The sequence below is a fragment of the Nuphar pumila genome, chromosome 6, assembly GCF_984573655.1.
Source record: "Nuphar pumila chromosome 6, dmNupPumi1.hap1.1, whole genome shotgun sequence".
Classification (NCBI taxonomy): Eukaryota; Viridiplantae; Streptophyta; class Magnoliopsida; order Nymphaeales; family Nymphaeaceae; genus Nuphar; species Nuphar pumila.
Genome location: NC_143254.1, coordinates 107,742,148 through 107,765,566, shown reverse-complemented (window position 1 = coordinate 107,765,566; position 23,419 = coordinate 107,742,148). Strand labels below are relative to the sequence as shown.

General features: G+C 35.9%; 1 protein-coding gene across 6 annotated transcripts in view; it reads right to left on the bottom strand.

Moving 5' to 3' along the window:
* Nucleotides 1–7,595: 7,595 nt before the first annotated feature.
* Nucleotides 7,596–23,419, bottom strand: part of LOC149835607 (COP9 signalosome complex subunit 5-like) — a 40,667-nt gene continuing 24,843 nt past the window's right edge. For all 6 annotated transcript variants that reach the window (XM_090008622.1, XM_090008621.1, XM_090008623.1 and 3 more), the window contains 3 exons: nucleotides 19,886–19,968; nucleotides 8,799–8,876; nucleotides 7,596–8,057 (listed from right to left, as the gene is read on the bottom strand). In XM_090008622.1, coding sequence (XP_089864748.1) covers nucleotides 7,959–8,057; nucleotides 8,799–8,876; nucleotides 19,886–19,968 — 260 coding nt within the window. In that variant the 3' untranslated portion in view covers nucleotides 7,596–7,958. The remainder of the gene's footprint in view (nucleotides 8,058–8,798; nucleotides 8,877–19,885; nucleotides 19,969–23,419) is intronic.

Below are 23,419 nucleotides of genomic sequence, written 5' to 3'. Positions count from 1 at the left end.
TCATTCCTTCTTTAAGAAGCACAAATTGTCATATCCTTTCGTGAAATGAGACAAGGTATCTGTCAAACAACTTTGTATACTTACATTTATGTTTACAGCATATTAAAAATTCATTGTGCTTATGTCTTCAACTCAATTTATATTGCAGTTCTTAATTCCCATGAACTGGGTCAACCAACACTGGTTTTTTTGAAAAATGTATATGAATGCGAGAGAATTCAGACTAAACAATTTTATGGGCCCTACTACTCATGCAAATAAGAACATCAAACATCTAGTATGATATTATTACTTATTCAATAATAACCTTATTTTTTTTATGCAACTAAGTAGGTATAATATTGTATTGCAGGTTAGTTTCTTTGCAGAGTAGTTTGGCTATGACACTTACACTGATTGGATGACTTGTTCCGTGGATGGTATTCCTCGATAAGAAAATAGGTAATTATTTTTCATATATTTATTAATTTAATTCATACATGTATATGTTCTTGACTTGGTATGTGATTGTTATAAGTTTGATTGTAGTATATTTTTTATATTGTACATGCAATACTTGAATAGAAATACGAAAATTAATTTTATGCAAGTACATATATATATATGTCCTATATTATTAGTGTTTTGAGGATATAAGCTATAGTTAGTAACATTTTTTCAGGATGATATAACAAATTAAGGAATCATACGGTCAAGTTCTATAAAGACATGAAGAAGCAGAAAGAAAAAAAGGAGGCTGTCCAAAGAAGGACGGGATAAGGCAAAGAACGAAAAAGGACCATAACATAAAATAAAAGGTTCAAAGGCCAAGCAAAAAAAAAAGACATCGAACAATGAGGTGATGGATGACCTTGCTCAGGAAGCTGAGCTATGGACAATTATTGGTCGCCATTGTTGACTACGGTGTGAATTTAACAAAACTGTAAAATAGAATGATTCATTAATAAGTATTTTGTTTTATTTTTTATGATATAGATTTGATACATTTGATGTAAATTTGATATAATTTTGAATGTTTTGTAAATTTTAGATGTTTAACTTCAGTTTGGATTGTATGTTCTTTAAATGTTCAATGTTTTTTACATTTTGGATGTTTAACTTTAGTTCAGGTTGGATGTTCCTTAAATATTCTATGTTTTGTAAATTTTGAAAGTTTTGTAAACATTGGTCATTTAATTTCAGTTCATGTTGGTGGTTTTGCAAAATTTGGATGTTTTGTAAATTTTGGATGTTCTGTAAATTTTAGATGTTCTATAAATTGTCTATACTAACAAGGTTGTATTTTATAAATGTAAAAAATTAACATATTTATGAGAAAAATTACAAATACATGTTACAGTTCGAATGTGTATCATATAGAAACTTAAGTACAATAGCAATGTTCATAAATAATAAAGTATATTTGCATATACATTATGCAAATTTTCTCAAGTTAGCAAATAATAGAGTGCATTCACATAAACATCATGTAAATGTACTCAGGTTTATAAATAATGAAGTATAGCACAATATGCAAATGTCATCAAGTTCATAAATAATGGAGTACATTTGCAAAAATGTCATGTGAATGTCCTCAAGTTCATAAATAAATTAATACATTTGCATAAACATTATGCAGACCTCTCCACCCTTGCTTCACAGTATGCAAATGCCCCCAATTCGCAAATAAAGGAGTATATTTGCATAAACTTTAAGCAAAAGTACTGACATTTGCACAGGACAGTGAGATGCACATTCACAAGCAGTGGTTGCAAACGTGACAACCTTCGAGCATAAAATGCTTGTGGATCTCACTTAAGTATATAATAACTTAAGTTGAAAAAAGACTTTCGCAAATAATAAAGTACATTTATATAAACATCATGTGAATGTCTTCAATTTCATAAATAATTGAGTATATTCATATAAGCATCATGCATACCTCCTTGTCATCGCATCACAGTGCGTGAATATCATCAATTTCACAAATAATGAAGTACATTCGCATTACTGTGTGTGAATATCCTCCAGTTCGCAAATAATGAGTACATTCAAATAAACATTATGCAGGCCTTCATATCCTTGCATCACTATGTGCAGAGCTCCCAATCCTCGCATCATAGTGTGTGAATGTCCACCAGTTCGCATGCTATGATATGTGAATGACATCCAAAAGTCATTGTATATGACATTCAGAAAATCACCTATTGTAATTAAAAAAATAAAAAATTTACCTTCTATATATACATTAAATTTAAACATTCACACAAATCATATATATTTAGAAATGAGATTTAAATTCAAACATTATAACTTCACACACATTGTATATTCATTCAAATTTACAGAAGTATTCAATTACATAAGTTACAGGTATGCAAATACAAAAGTATTTAAATTTAGAAATATACATTGAAGTTGTAACATTCATATGAACAGAAATTCAAATACAAAAGTAGCATGACTTAATTACAATCATTGTAAAGATTTACAAAAGTAATAAAACTCAATTATAATTATTTAAAAAACATATTTTACTAAATAGATGTGTTAGGTGCATTTTTAGCTCATCGATAACCCTATCATTGTTAGCGACCAGGTCAGCTTAAGTCCATATAATGGACTCTTATGCTTGAAGTAAATCCTTCAACATGCGGATTTTAACTCTTGCAAGAGTCAACTCTATATCCGCTTTACTTGCAGTCCTATGCTTCAAACTCCTCACCCTAACTTGCTCCTTCTCCTCAATGCCCCTCTTTGCGGATGGACTGCTTGCAAACTGCATGTTAAAAATAGCTACATCATCGTCCTTGTGGGCACATACCATGGATGACAAGCTTATATCATTGACGCCTTCACACCAGTCTTCAAGTTCAGAGAAGAACATTGTAGGGTAATCATTGGTCAGATCCTTCATGCAAAAAGAGATACTTTTGCTTACTGTGTGAGGGCAACACGGGTGGTTGTTGAATAAGCCCAAACTACCAAACCATTCAATTGGCCATTTGGCATTCAACTATTCATGTTGTGCAACCAAATGTTCTACCTCACGATAACGATGGCTTGCACAACCACATCTTCCTCATCCTCTTCCTCCTCTGCATCTTTGTAGGGGCACCATATTACCTACAGAACGAAGTTTCATTCATGGTTAGTAAATCAACAATGTTAAATAATGTTTAAGTATAAATCAATGATTAAGGTACAATGAAAGAATAAATACCTCAAACACCACCATGTCGATGATATTTTTTCTTTTATTTCTCACGTTACTCAAACTTGCATATATGTGTGCAAGTAAGGTTGCTCCCCATGCGTATTCATCAATGTGATCCAAGTCTTGCAACAATTGTATATACGATCAAAGAATTGACTTCTCACCAGTGTCAATGAATATATATATTCCAAAGAAGTAGAGAAAGAATGTTTGCACCACATTATCTACCACAACACTGCCCTTTCCTCTAACATACAGTAGCTTTCCCTTCACTATTCTCATCCGACTAGGGTCATAGTGGTTCTTCAACCATGATAACTTCAGTCTTTCACCTTCGAATGCATTTTTCTTTGCTATCAAATAAAGATCACATATGTGCTTGAAATCTCTTCACCGGTATGCATTCATCGGCTCCCTATGACACCTAAATTTGGTGTTTTGTACTGTCTTCCAACGTAATAGTTATCTCAATATCTTCGAACTAGAATGTGTTGGTTGTTGGATTTCAGAACTGCACAACAGACTCTAAGAGACTGTGACCAATGTTCCAATGTGTGACCTCCAAGAATTCTTTTAAAATGCATTTGATCCAGCCAGTCCTTTGCATCTTTCATTAGTGTTAGGAATCACTTGTGTGCTTGGAAACAGTAGAACTAGTGCATGCGGGATGTTAGATCTTCTAAATCTTTTCATGTGGATCATACAATTACAATTAATTTTGTAAAAGCAGTCAAATATCATAATTCAATTATTGAATATAAAACTCGAATTTAAATAACACATATATGATAAATTAATCATTGAATTATAATATTCAAAAAAACTTATCTTATAAACTTGTTTACACACACAAATATAACATTTTAAGTATTGAATTACAATAATCAATCTAGTTATCCTAAAAACATGCTTCACAGATACAATTGCAAGAACAAAACTAGTTATCTTAAAAATATGTTCTACACGCACATATATGATAATTTAATGAATGCATATATTAAAATTAGGTATCATAAAAATATGCTTCAAATATATATATATATATATATATATATATATATGACAATTTAATCAATGAATTGCAATACTCAAATAGTTATCTTACAAACATGTTAAAAACAAATACATATATATAGTATTTTAAACATTAAACTGCAATAATAAAAATAGTTATCTTAAAAATATATTTCACACACACATATAAATGTGACAATTTAATAAATATATATTCAAACTAGTTATCCTAAAAATATGTATATATATGATAATTTAATCAATGAATTACAATACTCAACATAATAACCTTACAAACATGTTTCACACATATAGTATTTTAAATATTGAAATACAACAATCAAACTACTTATCCTAAAAATGTGCTTCACAACAATCAAACTAGCAACAATACCTCCTCCACCTTTGAAAATATCATTTCCCCTCTATTTTTTACACCCTCCCTCTTTGTCTCACCACTGCCAATGCAGTTGGCCGCATCTCCAGCTTTCTCTAGTCATGCATTGAGGTTAGCAACAACTTCAGGCTGTGTCAATTACTCAAACTTCTTCTCCACTGACTGGACACATGAGTTACTCTCCCCCTCCTTATATACTACTGAGATGAGAGACATGAATATAACCATAAACTCCTCAACCTTTTTTTAGCCTTAATTGTATATTTGTGTCACATTGAAGGTGTTAGTTGTTACTTATATGAGTACATATTTTTGGTTTCAGTTGACTGAGGCTGCATTTTTTTTTTGAAAAATGTTGAATACTCAGGCTTTTGGCTACGGAGCAAGGTCCCTCTCTACCCATTTGTCAAGTCTACTTCATACTTTATAGTAGGAAGTATCACCCAGTATGTATTTTTTCTTCTTTGACTTTCCTGTTGTGTTCCAACACTAGCACATGGTGTGAGTGTGGACTCCTCTAAGACAAACTCTTCAATTGTTAATTTGTAATAAACAAGTTTTAAAAAATTTACAATAACAAAACTTGAAATAAAGGTAAACATGTGGGCAACAAAATAGGCTATTGAAAAAGCATTACAAAAACAAACAAAATAAGCTATTAAAAATGCAAAAAAAACTAAAAAATAATGCAAGTCTTCGTACTTATGTTAATAATACAAGATATGCAATCAATAAACAATCAAATTAAATAGTAGAGGCATACCAATCATTAAGGAAAAAAAATGATAAACAAACACTCATTGGCAAATGATTTAAACAAAGAAAAAAAATATAATACACTTGAATATGCAAAGATAACTTGAAAATTATGCAATTCTTGTACAAAAAAACTGACTTATGTTAATGTTTCAGTTATTTACTGGTTTATGTCGTTGTTTTAAAAAATAATTGATTCAACTGTTAAAGAAGTGCTTACCGAAAAAACTCATTGTCGATGTTTGTAAAAAAGTCACTAATGAAGTGTCATCAACAAAGTGTCGTTGTCAATGAATCGCCAGAAATAGTTGCCAAAAAATCATACGAACATTCACAAAAGCTAGAGAAATTCACAGGCAAGTCATTCTTCAAATTTGTGAATGTTCAGAAACTCCGCAAATGAGAACTTTTCACATATACAGAGCAAATTCACAATGACAAAATGCGAAGGTAAGGGACATTCTCAAAATTATATGTGAATGTCGCACACATTTATAAACCTCCTTGAAGATCATTTACTTAAAAGAGATTCACATGGTAGCTCACGAATGTCATACTATATATGTGAAGGTCAACCATAGTGCGAAGGTCAATCAGAGTGCGAAGGTAGAGGACATTCGCAAACATTAATATGTAAATATCATCACACATTTGTAGACCTTCTTGAAGATCAGTTATTTAAAGAAGATTTGCACAGTAATTCATGAATGTTGTCTATATATGTGAATTTCATATAGTATTTGCGAAGGTACACATATTTCAGTTACAAGAAGTTCACAAATTTGGTTATGCAAACTTCATGAGGTACACAAAATCATCGGGCGAATGTAGTTTTTAGTGAGAGGATGTGAGATCAAGACAATATACCTATATATCGCATGAACCTCAAGAGGTTAACTTGTGCAAAGAGTTAAAAAATCCTAAAAAAGTCAAGCATTTGCAAATTTGGACAAGAGGCAGATTTCAAAAATTATAGAGCATTTTGAGAAAAGTCTCATTTTTCCCCGTAAAATACGGTCATTTTCCGAACTTTTAGACCCTTAATATGGGCTGAGTCCAGGACATTGGAACTGCTTCTACAAGAGTTTTGAATCACAGGAAACTATTCTAGGAGCAGCTCGATATCGAACTGGGAAGGAAACGAACTGACCCAATGTGGAGGAAAACTGATAAGAAGCTGCCTGGTCTGGAATGGGCCAGGCGTGAGTCATACCCAATTGGGAAACCCAGCTTGGATAATACAATATACCTGGAGTAGGTCCCAATATAAATGACCCGCTTTCATGCATATCTCTTGGGACCCATAGGTGATCATGGGTCTACGCTAGGTTGTATTCAAATTAAGGTTGGCTAGGCCCAGTATAAATTCGTCCAGGATGCTCGACAGTAGGGATGTGAGTGGATTCAGCACCAGTTATGCTTGATAATCTGATTTATATCGAATAAGGTGAATCCAAGTCCAGGTCTGAATGAGACCCAACAAGTTGAATCTGGATCTAAATTTCATACTGTAATTCCGAATCCAATAAGAAAAAAGGGAGACTAAAAACATAGATCTGATCTAAAACATTGATCCAAATCCAATACAGATACAAAAGTAGTCTGATTATGTAAATCGGAGTCCAGTCCAAAAACAGAATCAGACCCTATTTCAAAGATGTGCATCAGAAAACAAAAACTTCTCACTTTCCCTCCATGGAGAAAGCACACAGATTGGAGAAAATGGATAAAAGATCATTGCTGGAATAGAGTCCATGGAGACCGTCTCCCATATGTGATGCAAATAGACCAGACTATCAATGCAGACTATTGCAGAGCATAGTCAATAATCTTGTTTTCGGGAAGATCCCGAGTAGGAAAAATCTTGTGATTTTTAAATAATCTAGTTTTTTCTGAGAAATTCTCAAAAAAATATCGATATATGATTAGTAATTGTATAGATAATTGCAAAAAACATCTTTTTTATCCCATTAATATAATGGGCTAAAATTGCATTAAACCACGATATTTTCAAAGGCTTTTTCAATATCACATCCAATCACTTGGACACCATAGAATTTCCCCTCACCTTTTAGCAAAGTACCACAAGGATTGATTGACAAACAACCATCCATTTGGTTCAACCATGAAGACCAACCACTAGATGCCACATGGTTCAAAGAAATAAACAATAGCGATAAAACAATGGACACTTCAACTGAGCATAGCTACTTGACCAAAACAAAAACAGAATTCCAGCAATGATCTATCTGATAATTTGTATGAAATAAATCTTATGAGCAAATATGTGAATGGTCCTGAATCTATTTTTAATTCATCAGAGTAAATGACAAAAAGTACAATGACTAGCTAAATGAGATTGATTTTGCATGCACGATACAGCAAACCAGACTCAGCTAATAGAGGACCAAAAAATCAACCACCGTAAGAAAAGAGTGGATAAGCAGCAAATGTCCAACTTTCTCATAAATGAGATCAAGTATTTACATCGACAAACTACTAACAAGCTCCTTCTGGATTCCCAATGTTAGCAGAGGCCCATATACCTGCTGGAAAAGAGAATAGATACTCCTTCCAAGAAATTACTCGGGATGTTCAGCTCTCAACCATAGGCTCAGGGCCAAACAGCTCATTAGGAATTGGCAGGGCCCTCGAAGACTGATGAACTGAATTGAAAAGTATGTCCTTGATGACCTTTGAGGCAGAAAAAGGAAAAGTGGAAGAAGATAAGTATACTGCAGATAAAATTCAATGTTACAAAGATTAACTGACTCACTTTAAAATTCAAATTGTATCAGGCGATACAAATCAGTCTAAATTGAGCCAGTTCTACCAATATATATATATATATATATATATATATATATATATATATATATATATATATATATATATATAAAGAGAGAGAGAGAGAGGTGCCTACCAATGTTAGAAGCCGACTGCAAGTGAACGGGATTTTTTGAGATGATTTTCACAAATCTGACTCAGCAGATGTGTTCAGCATGGTCAATTTGCTTGAAAAAGACACTTGGATTGTGTTTGTTCGATCAAAAAACGTGCATTTTTCAGCTTGAATATTTATGAAAATTGTTCACCAGCTATTTTCAAACCTTATAAAAACCTACTCACATGTCGGAGTTGGACGATCCAAGAGTCCATTCCTATAAAATCAAGCATGTCGAACACATCCGTCGGATCAGATTTGACAAAAACATGAAAAAAACCCTTCAGAAGCTCGGTAGGCAGCTACCTCTCTCTCTCTCTCTCTCTCTCTCTCTATATATATATATATATATATATATATATATATATAATTGAATAAAAAGTTGAGTTAAGAAACGGTCCAATTGAAAAATCATTTGATTTGGAACGTTTCTTTTTTTTTTTAAATTGAACATTGATAGAAATGACTATTCAGACAGAATAATTAGTTACCTGTGACATAAGGCCATGGACTTGCTCCACGGTTATTTTTGAGCTGTCACGACTGATCTTTGCAAGTTGAGATTCTTCCTGAGTTTCAGAAATTTAGAGACCTAATTAAACAAGTTTAACTCTAAAAATGTAACACAAAAACCAAAATAAGCATAAACCAACAACATAAGCTTTGATGCAAGGAAAGATGCTCGAGACCCCATTTGAATGACGGAGGGCAAAACCAGGTTTTAAAAAAAACTAGTTTTGCTTTAAAATCAGGTAAAACTCAGTTTTCAAGTTTTGAGAAAATCCACAAGAATGGAGACTTTAAAAGATGCACATTCCATTATGTCACGTACCCAAGTTGGTCTGATATACCAGATTCATGAGTCAGCCTTATCTTACCCTTTTTGGTGACGATGTTGGTGATGATTATCGGGTACTGGCCAATGAAAAGCCAACCTCAATTTACATGATACTACGATTCTAACATTCAAATTGGCATTTTTTTTTCTTTCCAGTACACTATTTGGGTGCTTTGAGAATTAACACAAAAAAATGACAAAAAATTGTGTCCACTTTATGTGCCAGAGGCCACAAAGGAAAACACAGCAAGGTGGTCATGCAATACTTCTGCATGACCACAAATTTTCCAGTGCAAATTGTTAGATCCTCATTCTCTTTATACTCAAGAATGCTTGTCATGATCTCTAATTACAAAGTTACAAATATGTGAAGCGATAAATACATCAAGACTTTGGACAATGACAAGTCCTTTATACTTGGGAAATGCTTGTCATGATCTCCAATTACAAAGTTGCAAATAGGTCAAGCAATAAATACAAGACTTTGGAGAATGATAAGTCCTAATCCATGAATAAATTTGCAATAATGGAGTAAAAAAATCAGAAATGGTGGTGACACAATCACAGAATGCAAAGAGTTTGCTCAACACTAAAACTAATTTACCATGCAAGTCTCTACTAGGGTTGCAACCAGATCAGATATGGGTTATCGTCATGCTTTACCCAACACTGTATCAGTTTTATCAAGTTGGATCCGGTTTGGATCCAGCTACACAGGATTCTGGACCCAGATTTTATCTGAACTTTTACAGTATGAAACAGGTAAATTCCACTCTCTTTTCCTTGTACCAAAAAGAAAAAGTAATTGGATCAGGCTACTCCTGATTCTGGCCCAAATCTGATGAAAATGGTTATCCATTCCCAGATCCAGATATGATTAGAACCAGCCACATATGGTATTGAGTCTCCTTGGGATTTGAACATGAATTACATGTACCCGACAATGCAAACCTGAAACAGTTTGGTCCCACCAGTCCCAAGACTCGAAGAGTAACAGCTAACAGCTAAGTTTGCACAGCCAAGTCTCTGATATTGAAAATAGACATACATGGGAGGCATGTGACAAGGAAGCGCTAAATAGAGAGGAGAAAAAAGAAACATGATCAGAAGACATAATTAACTAACAGTCAAACACTTAAGCATCCTCAAACCAAGTCCAGATGTTGCAAATCAGCAATGTCAAGAGGAAAACAACTATTGTATGAGATATAAACAAGCAAGGGACAGAACACAGAAAATCTAATAAATATGCAATCAAATACAGCAATATTTCACACTGGGACAACAAAAAACCCCATGCGACATGAAAATAAGACTGGCATGCAGCACAACACAGCTGTGGTGGTTCACAAGCATGCATACACATGAGAGAGAGAGCGAGAGATTCATTGAATATGAAGTAATAAATAGAAATATGTATATTAAAAATATATGATACATATGGCAGCGCCCAAAAGTACCAGTATTAACACAGGTATGCTGTGAATTAACACAAGTCGTACAGTCAGAAGAATGAAAAGAACATGTATCAGATAAAACAGCAACAGATAATGAAAGGATAAACAAAAGTGGAATGCAAGGTAACTGCATTATTTCTCAATACTATCACTAAACTTAACAACTAAAAGGGTAGCAAGAAGCCAGCGAAATATTATGATAGATTGCCTCTGTCAGAGGCTTACTTCTTCAATAAGCCAGTGTGGCGCGACGGTCCTTCCTTACCGTCGCAAGCCTTCATATAGCTCTGTCACGGGCATAAAAATTTTCGCAAACCCGTGACGCGCCAAGCTGCCCAATCTGAACAGGCTAACGGCCAAAGACCGCGCACCAACACTTTTCCATGTGCTGAATCATTTTTATTGACCCTGCGCAGCTGCCTAGCGGAAGCTGATCTAGCGCATTTTCAAATGCATACTGTATGTAGTTCATGCCGCTTAGTGCATTGTCGTCCCATACCAGCTATCACTTCTGAAAATGACACAAACTTGTCTTAGCCTTGCGTGTCATGGAACGTATTGTGACTCCATGCGCACGACATAGCAAAACCTCGCCATTGAAGGAACAAGACCTTGTAGCCCTCAGTTCGAAGACCAGTTGATGATTGAACACCATAAGCGAAGAGCACCACCCAAACTCATTCGCCGGTGCCTACGCATTCACTCACCTAGCCCCGAGTCACCATACTCGGTTGAAATCACCTAATGTGATCCCTGGGAGAATTAGCCCTAACCCACACGTACCCTCGTGCATCCAACCGCTACGCGTGAGAACTCTTGAAAGTCGAGAAGTCCTTAACCAAATCTTCAAAGGCAACATCCTCTGATCCGCTGGCACTGCTTAATCAAACAACGCTCCACGTCTGTGCCACCATACAACGATGCACTAACGACGATACAGTAGCCTATCGTGTGTCATGCCACTACCGCACATCATCGATCAAGCTAACGCACACCGCGCGTTCCTACACTCAATGCATTTTTCACTCAGTAGAGCTCCGCACTGTACATGCCCTATTCTGAAAGATCGGTCTGAGACATTCTCATTCACCCAAAACCATTGTCGTTTTCGACAATACCGGTGCAAGTAAGAACCCAGTCTTCACTGATATGCCAGTTTTCCTTTATACCAGTGTTATTAAAAACACTCCTCAAGGCGCAAAAAGCATGCCTCTCCTCAAGGCGAGGGGATTTAGGCTTTGAGGCCCGTGTACAAAGCGCAACAGCCCCGAGGCGTGCGCCTCATACGCCTTGAGACGCGTCTCAAGCCGAGGCATACACGCCTTGAATTTTTTAGTCAAATGAGAGTCAAAGCCCTCATTTGACCAAAAATTAGGGATTTTTTACGCAGTTTTAACTAAACTGCTAGTAAAAAGGGCATTTACTACCCTGTTCAAGTCCGCTGACAGTAAGTACGTCCAGCAAAACCAACACAGCTAGGTCTCTGATCCTAGGGGTGGTTTCTATGTGTAAATATAAAAAAAAAGCGTGATAAATGCACAGGCCGTGCTAAGTAGGGGTATCAATGGGTTGGTGTTATGAAAACCGCGAGCAAGAAACAACTGAAGAAAACAATCACATGAGCACCTTTGGCCCAACGCTGCAACTCTCCTCCCGGAGCCAGCACGTTGTAACTTTCTCTTAGAGTCAACAAAACATTCCCTCATAAACAGACGAGCCATGAACAACAATTTTTTCTGCACACACAATCCATAGAGGATCTGTCAACTCAAGGGACCAAAACAGTGAGCATTCTGTTGAATATGGGCACTCCGCTAACCCACAATCTTGGGAGATAATCTAAAAGTTTAGTTGAGTCTCCTCTACCCAAAGGTACAAATCCATCCAGCCGAATCCAATGTGCATTCTTTGCATGTATAAGGCAAACGTCACGCTCTACCTGCGAGTCTAATGCACAACTGGTAGGAATCTTTTGCCTTATCTACATTTCCTTAGCCAACTAAACAACAACCTTACACATATGCTTACCATGATCAAGATGTCACATATCATCCTACCAACATCTTGCTTTTGTGCTCGGTCAACAATACTTCAGCTGCGAAAATTTGCTTAACCAAGATAAATCATTATTGTCCTCTTCAGTGTCGCACACAATAAACAACAAGGTCTCCATGAATCTCTTCTTCTCTGATGCCAATTTGTCACGGGCTTACTTCTTTAATAAGCCAGTGCGGTGCGACGTGTTAAATTATGTATATATATATATATATATATATACACATATACTTATATATATATATATATATACAGTTTTTCTTTTTCTTTCCTCAAAATACCCGATAGGGGTATTTTGGTAAAGCCACATGTAATCTTTTTTTCTTTTTATATTTTTTCTTTTCTTTCTTTTTCTTTTTTCTTTTTTCTTTTTTCCTTTTTATTTTCAGCTTTTTGTAAGACCACAAGGGCCCCACACATGTAGTCGTTGGGGCCCCAACGGTCAGATTTATGACCGTTGGGGCTCCCAACGACTACATGGGAGCCCCTTGTGGTCCCCCCCTTCTTATGACTCCCTCCTCTATAAATAGAGGAGGTTTTTCCTCTTGTAAAGCAATGGGTTTTCACCCTTCTCTTTATTTCTTCAATAATATTCAACTTATGACTTTAAGTCATTTTCTACTTTTTGTGAGTTTTGTGTGTACACCTTTGGTGTTTGTGTTCTTGGCTCTTGTGGTCACTCTTAAAGAGTGTTTTTGCTCTATTGGTGCTTCCGCCTCTTTTCATTACATGGTATCAGAGCTCGGTTGGTGATTGGGCTTCTCTTTGTTATCTTGGAACGTGTGCCTCTCAAGCTTTTGAAGAAAGGAAGAATATTTGGTGCCGATGGAACGTGATTCTAAAGTTGAGCTTTCTTTTAAGCTCAATGGGTCCAACTATCTTATGTGGGCCTCCACTATGAAAAATCATCTAAGAGGTAAGAAACTTTAGAGTTTTGTTATGGGAACTACTCCCGAACCCTCTCTTGTTCTCACTAAAATCGAAAATGAGGTTGAAAAAGCTTTAGATGGCGATGAGCGCATCAAAGATATCAATGACCATCAATCCAAAGTTGAGGATTGGGAGAGTAACCATGCCAAAATTTTGGCATGGTTTATGAACAATGTAGACCTTAAAAATTGTGCTAATATTGCCAAATTTAGAAGGGCCAATGAGGCATGGTTTTTCCGTAAGGGTATGTATACCCAAAAGGATCTTGCTCGACAATTTTTTTGTCAAGAAAAAATCCGTTCCACCAAACAAATGGATATGAGTGTCTGGGACTACTTTAGCTCTCTAACCCCTCTTTGGGATGAACTTTCTCTTCTTGAGCCTAAATGGGTGGCTCCGGAAGATATTGAGTTAAGAAGGGAACAAATTGAAAAAGAGCACTTTTTCCAATTTCTTCATGGTCTTCGACCGGAATTTAAACAAGTTAGGGCATCCCTTCTCCATAGAAGCAAAGCCTTACCCATTGAAGACGCCCTTGCCGAAATATGCCAAGAGGAAACTCGACTTGGCCTAAGCGTTAAGAGTGATGAAGTTTTGGCCGTTACTAGGCCCGGATCAAATGTAAAAGCATATAGACCTCCTCACTTTAACAAAAATAGTAATAGGCCTAGAAAGAGAGTGATATGTCATTATTGTAATGAACCGGGACACATTAGACCGGTTTGTCCCAAACTTAAGGGAAAAGTAGCCGCGGTTGGAGAAAATTCTCCAAAGAAGGAAGAAGAAAGTGCCAAAGAGGGAGATATCAAAGAAACTCTTAATCATATCTCCGAAGTTCTCCAACATCTTCTCAAGACTTCTTCTTCAACATCCGGAGCCGCCATCGCCTATTATTCATCACCTCCAGGTATGTGGATACTAGACTCCGGTGCTTCTTTTCATATGACATCTCATAAAAACTCTCTTTCAAATGTTTTTTTCGAACCCATATCCTCTTATGTTTCAACGGCCGATGGAACATCTTTGAAAATTGAAAGTATTTGAACAGTTGATTTTAAAAATTCTCAAAACTTTTTCGTTCCTAAAGTAAGAATCGTTCCAAAAATTAATCTAAATCTTTTTTCCGTTTCCCAAATCACCGATCATGGATGCCAAGTCTCTTTCTCACCTAAAGATTGCACCGTGCAGGATCTCCAGTCAGGGAAGCTGATTGGGCAAGGACATAGAAGGGGTGATCTCTATTTTATGGATTTTTTGACTCTTCCATCTAAGTCATCTTGCAATCTTGTAAAAGACAAAAGTATTGGAATTTGGCATGAGAGACTTGGTCATCCAAATTTTGTAAAAATGTCTCTTTTTCCTTTTTTGAACAATACTTGTAAAGACAATCACATGACTTGTAAAGATTGCATTTTGGAAAATCTAAAGCTACTCCATTTCTTCAAAGAAGTTACTTCACCACTCGGCCTTTTGAACTTGTTCATTCCGATGTGTGGGGACCTTCCTCTATTTTGTCTAAAGGAGGATTTTCGTACTATTTGGTCTTTATTGATGACTTCACTCGATTTACTTCCTAAGTCGCAAATCTGAAGTTTTCTCCTTCTTTAAAGAATTCCATGCGATGGTTAAAAATCAATTTTTGGGAAATCTATCTATTTTTAGGTCTGATTCGGGAGGCGAATATATGTCCAATGATTTTCAAAGCTATTTAAAAGAAAATGGAATTTGTCATCAACGTTCTTGTCCCAACATTCCACAACAAAATGGTCTTGCGGAAAGAAAGCATAGACACTTAATAGAAACCACAAGAACGTTATTAATTTCAAAAAATATTCCAAAATCCTTTTGGGCCGAAGCGGTTCTAACCTCAACATACCTTATCAATAGAACCCCTTCATCTTCTTTGAAAAATCTTTCTCCATTTGAAAAACTTTACAATATGTCTCCCGATTATAAAAGACTAAGAATTTTTTGATGTAAATGCTTTGTTTTAACTCACAAAAATGATAAACTTTCTCCTAGGGCTATTGAATGTATTTTCTTAGGATATGGCGAAAAACAAAAAGGTTATCGATGTTTTGACATACTAAAAAACAAACCTTATATCTCAAAAGATGTCACATTCCTAGAAGAAGAAAATGGTTTTTCGCACCAACCAAATGAAAATATTGACTATTCCTTTTTATTTGACTTGTTGCCTCAAGAAAACATCATAGATGATCATATTGATCCTAGTAAACCTCTTATTGAAGATCATTTTGAACATCCAAATAATGATCAAAATTTAGAAGAAAATGTTTCAAGACAAATACAAGTCCACTCTAGAAGGAATGAAAGAAATCCTCCTTGTGCCCTTGAAAAATTCTCTCAAAGTGAGTCGATCGAAGAAACCTCTCAAAGAAGATCAAATCGTATTTCCAAAGTACCAAATAGATTTGTTTCTTATGATTCTTTTTCTTCAAACTTTCGAGCATGTCTACTTGCTCTTCACTCCTTTCATGAACCATCCTATTACAATGATGCTAAACAATATGCTCATTGGAATGAAGCTATGGAACTAGAACTTAATGCTCTTAAAAAGGCACAAACTTGGGAAATCATTGATCCTCCCAATGGCAAGAAACCCATTGGATGTAGATGGGTTTTTAAAGTAAAAACTAAGAGTGATGGTTCATTAGAAAGATATAAGGCTAGGTTAGTAGCCAAAGGATATGCCCAAGAGTATGGGGTAGATTATGATGAAACTTTTGCCCCAGTTGCTCGAATGACTAGTGTTCGAGCTCTTATTGCTATAGCCACTGTTAAAAAATGGTCAATCTTTCAAATTGATGTCAAAAATGCCTTTTTGAATGAAAATTTAAATGAAGAAGTTTATATGGAACCTCTTCCGGGTATGAATTTAAATGGAAAAATTTTGAAATTAAAAAAGGCCTTATATGGACTTAAGCAAGCTCCTAAAGCTTGGTATGACAGGTTTAGTAATGTATTAATCAATTTAGGATTTTCTTCTTGCTATACTGACACTGCGTTTTTTGTTAAGAAGACAGGTGACTCCATTGTTATGCTTCTGCTATATGTTGATGATATGATCATCACTGGGAATGACAAAAAGGGGGTAAATGATGTAAAGTCTATGTTAAAAGAAACTTTTGATATGTCTGATCTTGGATACTTGAGATATTTTTTAGGAATTGAAGTGGCTTATTCCGTGCGAAGATACATCCCATCTCAAATGAAATTAGCTGCAGAAATTTGTACCAAATCAGGAATATCTGATGAAAAGAAAGTTGAGACTCCCGAAGTTATCAATGCAAAACTGAGACTTGAAGATGGTGTTCTTCTTGAGGATCCAACCCCCTTCCGTCAATTAATTGGATCCCTCACCTATCTATCCATCACACGTCCAGATATAGCTCATGCGGTTCATGCAGCAAGCCAGTTTCAGCATGCACCTACTTCGGTTCATATGGCAGTCGTAATGAGAATTGTGCGATACATCAAAAATATCTCTCAAAAATGAGGGCTAATGGTGGTGGTCTCTCTCTCTGTTTTAGAATTAGGGTATTTTACTCATTTCTTTTACTCAGTCAAGGTCAACTGACTGAATTAAGGACCAAGCGTACCTTTGAAATACAAGTTTTAAAAGCAAGCTGTTAAATGTAATAATTGAAATGTTAGGCACCTGTTTGTAAATAGCTGATAAGTTAGGTGCCTCTTTGTAAATTATTCTTGAAATAATAAAGAAAAAAACCACAACCCTTTCCTTCCATTTTTTCTTTTTCCCATAAATGTGCATTGTACCATTATTCTTTTGGTTTTTTCAAAACCAATAAATGCTCTCTTTCTCAATGTCATACAACAATAATCTCTCTCTCTCTCTCTCTCTCTCTCTCTCTCTCTCTCTCTCTCTCTCTCAATTACTTTGTAAAATGGCTGGCATTGCACAATACATTAAACTATTGCATATTACCGTAAAGTAAACAAGGTATTATCTTTCATATTACCTCCATGATAAACATGAAAGAGAGAGGGGGTAGGTTCCCTGAGATCTATTTCACAATGACACAGAAATGTTCATGTACGCTACTCAAAGACAGGATACTTTTTTTTTTAATTTAGGACACAAGGACTAAGGATGGCAGTGGACCGGGGCGGGGGCGGGGGACAAGGTCTCCACCCCCGCCCCGTCTCAAAATCCCGCCTCCATCCTCGCACGGATTTGGATTTTAACCTTTCACGTCCTCCATCCCCGGTACAAATGGGGCGAGGCAAGGCAGGGCCCCGTTTCCCCTCGGTCCATTGCCACCCTTAGAAGGATTGGGGACGGGACGGGGCGGGGCGGGGTGGGGCGAGGCAAGGTGGGTATCGGGACGAGGACGGGGACGAGGCGGGCGGGGGAAAGCGTAAGTCCATCCCCGCCTCCATCCCTGCACGGGATTTGATTTTAACCTTCATCCCTGCCTCCATCTCCGTTTCATGTCCTTCATCCCCGGTCCAAATGGGGTGGGGCGGGGCGGGGCGGGGCGGGGCCCCGTTTCCCCCAGTCCACTGCCATCCCTAACAAGGACACACACACATACATATAAAGTTGATTAAAATGCAGTTTTTATTTAATTAGCAATAAATTGTGAGAAGGTAATATGATCTAATGTAAGTATTTAATGTATTAATTATGTTTATAGTTTATTTTAAATTCACAACATATTTATATAATATTATAATACAATGATGTTATAATTGGTTTTAAATAATATATTTCAATTCAATGAAGTATTTAATGCATTAATTATATTCAAGGCACTCAGCCCCTTACCCACCCCCCACTTCTCTCTTTCATATTTATCATGGAGGTAATATGAAAGGCATTGCCTTCTGTTAAATTATGATAGTGCAGAATAATTTAAGTAATTAACATATTTAACGTATTATACCATGTCAGCCGTTTTAAAGAGTAGTTGAGAGAGAGAGAGAGACAGAAATTGTTGGTTTATTGATCGCGAGAGAGAGAGAGAGAGATAATTTATTGGTTGTAAAAAAACAAAAAGAATGTTGAACATGCATACGAAAGAATTTATGGGAAAAAGAAAAAGGGAAGAAGGGAAGGGGTCTATTTTTCTTATTATTTCAAATTTTGAGAAAAAATGGAGGTTAGACTTGGGGATATACTTGGTTAAACTTAGACACTGTCAAAGTCGAGTTGTACACAGATAAACGTGTTCTCAACAAATCTGAGCGAACAATGTGTTGCTATTCATATCAACTTGTGTCATATAGGACAAACTTATCATAGGTAAATGATAATAAAATTAAATTAAATAAATTTTAACTTTATAGATGTCCTCATGTCCTAAATTTCAAAAAATATACAAACCCTATCCTGTGTTCAAGTTATGTACATATAGCAACATATATATAAATATATATGTGTGTGTGTGTGTGTGTGTTGATCACTTTTTAATGAATTACAAGGGTCTGCCTAATCCCAGCTTGACTATCGAAAAAAGTAATACACAAACAGACACACGCACATGGGTTTATCTAACATCAAACTAGTTATGTTAACATTAACTACATTCATGATTCAACTCATTGAAATGGACAAAATAACCTTAAAAACATTTGCACTTTTTAAAATATGTGGTTACAATTTGGAGTCAAAATCTAGTGGGCCAACAACTTGCAACCTATGAGATCATGTGACTTAAAGCTAAAGTGTAAACCCATTTAATCCACCAAGTATCCTGCGTCATGATTAAGGTGGTACATGATGAATACAGGCATTGAGAGAATGCTGTCCATGTGACAAATTTTAAGTGAAAAAGACTAAATTAATAAGTAATTACGGACGTTATGAAAATGAGAATAGAATAGCGATTCAGTATAAAAGTAAGAACTTTATTCAAATAGACCCATAAGACAATTGTGTAAGGATAAGCATCTGCCTAAGAAAATTGGTAACAATTTGTACCAGAAAACAGATTATAGTTTTCATTTTCTTTACATTGAATGGATAAATAACATAATAAATGAGTTTTCTAGTTAATATGCTGTTCATGTTGGACAGCCTGATAACAATATTGAGTTTTAGTACAAGAGGTTTGGGTTCCTCAATAAAAGATTTCCAACAATAACTAGAACACATCCATTTGGAATACCATCTAAAGCTATTCAGCTAAACACAAGAACATCACCCAAAGAAGAGGTGATCCCTACCAACTAATTTAAACACAATGTTATGAAGATTAGAACCATGAACCTAAATGAACCCCAAATTAGACACGTCCAAATAATGATTTACCTCCTTTTTCCGTTGAGAAGGCACAAGGAAAGATCCCAGTCGTGAGTGAGCCAGTTGGTTCTCTGCTTGTTCCAGCTTCTCCGCTGCATAATCAAAATGAGGGTGCTTAGCACAAAGACCAGAAATGTATTGGCATTAAAATACAGAGTCATGAAGTGAACCATGTATCACTTCCATGTATTACATGCTAAAACATTATTAAATAAAGTTATCAACCTTAGCGCACATCTCTCTCTCATGATCTTTTTCTTCTTTATATTGATCTATCCATACAGTTGTGGTTCGATGAAATAAAACATGAAATCAAAATATATAATAATAATTTGTACATACCATTTTGCTAGGACTGTAGTTCAATGAGTCAGAGCAATGCACTGTCAAGGCAGAAGCTGCTGCCGATGTGACCATACATTAACAATGATTTCCAAACCATGTACATAATGAGCAGAATATGTTAACTTTTCCATGTTAAAAGTTAAAACCACTGTACTTGTCAATGACATAGCCCAGATTAAAGGGTTAGCATCAAGTGTTCTTCACGCTAAAGAGTCAACTTGAGAGACAGTTTTCTGAAGATAAATAGGAATAAACATTTAAATTTTACAACGTGATAGTTTCCCTTTGGGTTAGGTAGATTGGTGGATTCTTTTCTTCACTTTTCTCTTTGAAAATGTAAATAAATTGTGGATGCAACATATTACAAAAATTAACAAAAGCTAAATAAGTTTCTACTACCATTGTTAAAATATATTGGTATATATATGTGAATGTATATATGTATATATAATATATATATTTGAATGTTTTCTATTGTAATAGGTTTTCCCTTGTAGGGCATTTATTCTTTTTACAGGTATGTAATAAGTACTGCCCATTAGGGGCAGACTTGTCTTTTTATTTCTTTATTTTATTTATCTTTTTTGTATTGTACAAGGGCATATTGAGGCTTTACCAATATAGTCGTTGGGAGCATCTCAACGACTATATGGAGCCCCAGATAGCATATATAAAGGTGTTAAAACCCCTTCTTGGTTCAATGCCTTTTCTTAAGCATTTGTTATTAATAAAATCTCATTTTTTTATTCTCTTGTGATTGGCCTTAGTGGCTATTCTATGTCACACGGACTCTTCTAACAGGTCACCGCACCCGCGTCGCACCCGCACCCATGTGGGTGCGCCACTTGGACACGGCTTCCCTTGTGTCAGGTGAAGTCAACCACACAGAGGTCCATTTTTGTCCAAAAGTAGATTTGGTTATCCCTAACCAAGTCCAGTTATATCTATATTATGTATATAAATACATAAATGCACACATATACACGCAGGGTTAACTTAAAACTGTTCAAAATTATATATATATACCCTCCCCGCTGTTAAAATGTATCTAATATATATATATATATATATATATATTATATTCTGTATATATTACAAAATACCCGATAGGGGTAGTTTTGTAATTTCACAATAGTTGTTTTAGAAAACAACTATTTTCAGTTTTCATTTAAATGTATTTTTCTTTTTTTATTTTTTCCTTTTATTTTTTGTATTTTTTAAATAACAAAAAGGGGCTCCAACATAGAGTCGTTGGAGCCCCCAACGGTCACAAATGTGACTGTTGGGGGCTCCCAACGACTCCATGGGAGCCCCCTTTTTGGCTCCCCTTTTGAGGCATTTTGCCTCCTCCTCTCTCCTCTTCCTTTTGTATAAATAGGGGTGATCCCCTTGTATATTTTTCATTCTTGAGAGCTTCTCTCTCTTTTCAATAAGAGACTTTGTATATTGTTGCCTTCTTAAAGGCTTGTGCTTGTATTGTCCCTTCGTGGACTTGTGATATTGTCTCTTTTTCATTGTTGTATGTGCTTGTATGCACTCTTTATATTTCCGCAATATCTCATTACATGGTATCAGAGCCACTCGATTCTTGAAGGAAATGTGTGGTTCGTGTTTTTTCATATCTAATAGATATCTTCTCACTTCTTGGCAACATCATGGAGACAAAAATTGACCTTTCTTTCAAGCTCAATGGAAAGAATTATATGATGTGGGCATCGGCAATGGAAAATAATCTCAAAGGGAAGAAGCTTTGGGGTTTTGTCATGGGTTCCGTTCCGGAACCTAAGCTTATGCTCACGAAGATTGAAGAAGGTCAAGAAAAGGCTCTTGAAGGAGATGCACGCCTCAAGGCCATTGAAAGTCATCAAAAGGAAGTGGAAGATTGGGAAAGCAATCACGCAAAAATCCTTGTGTGGTTTATGAATAATGTGGAGCTTAAGGTATGTGCTAATATAGCTAAATTCCGTAGAGCCAATGAGGCTTGGTCCTTTATGAAGGGTATGTATACCCAAAAGGATCTTGCAAGAGCATACTTCTTGCAAGAAAAGATTAGAACCACAAGCAAGGTGATTCTAGCATTCAAGACTATTATAGTGCTTTAAACCCACTATGGGATGAATTGGCTCTCTTGGAGCCAAAATGGGTTTCTATGGAAGACATTGATTTAAGGCAAAAACAAATGGAACAAGAGCGATTGTTTCAATTTCTTTTTGGGCTACGTCCCGAATTTGAGCAAGTGAGATCTTCACTTCTCCATAGATCTATTTTTCCTCCTATTGAGGATGCTATTGCCGAAATCACTCAAGAGGAGACAAGGCTTGGCATGAGTAAGCATGTTGATGAAGTCCTTGCCGTATCCAAACCGGGTAATAATGTTAGAACCTATAAGCCTCCTCATTTTGGGAAACAAGGAAACTACAATGGAGGAAGAAAAATGATTGTTTGTCATTATTGCAATGAGCTGGGTCACATTAGACCCGCTTGTCCTAAGCTTATTGGAACCTTCAAGCCTAAAGTGGCTTCTCTTGAGGAAACCACCACCAAAGAAGATGAAGGCAAGAACAATGACATCAAAGAAACTCTTGGACAAATATCTATGGCTCTCCAACAAATGCTAAAAGTTTCTTCCTCCACATCGGGTGCGGCTATCGCTTCATCATCTTCACCCGGCACGTATTCTTGGATCCATGACTCCGGAGCTTCTTTTCATATGACCCCTCATGAAAATGCACTTGTGATGTTTGCACCAATTCAAAGGACTCTTGTGTCTCTACGGCCGATGGAACCTTTTTAAAAATTTCAAGTATTGGTTCTTTTAAAGATTCACAAAATTTTTGTGTTCCAAAAGTAAGAGTTGTTCCTAAACTAAATTTAAACCTATTTTCGGTTTCTCAAATTGCCGACCATGGATGTGAAATATCTTTCTTATCTAATGGTTGCTTTGTGCAGGATCTCCGGTCCGGGAAGCGGATTGGGCAAGGCCATAGAAAGGGAGACCTATATTATATGGACCATCTTGATCTCCCTACAAACTTTTTTTGTTCTTATGTCCAAGAAAAAAAACATGGAAACTTGGCATAAAAGACTTGGTCATCCAAGTTATTCCAAAATGTATCTCTTTCCTTTTGGAAACAAATTTTGTAAGGAAAAAGAAATTAATTGCAAAGATTGCATTTTTTGAAAAATGAAGTCTATTCC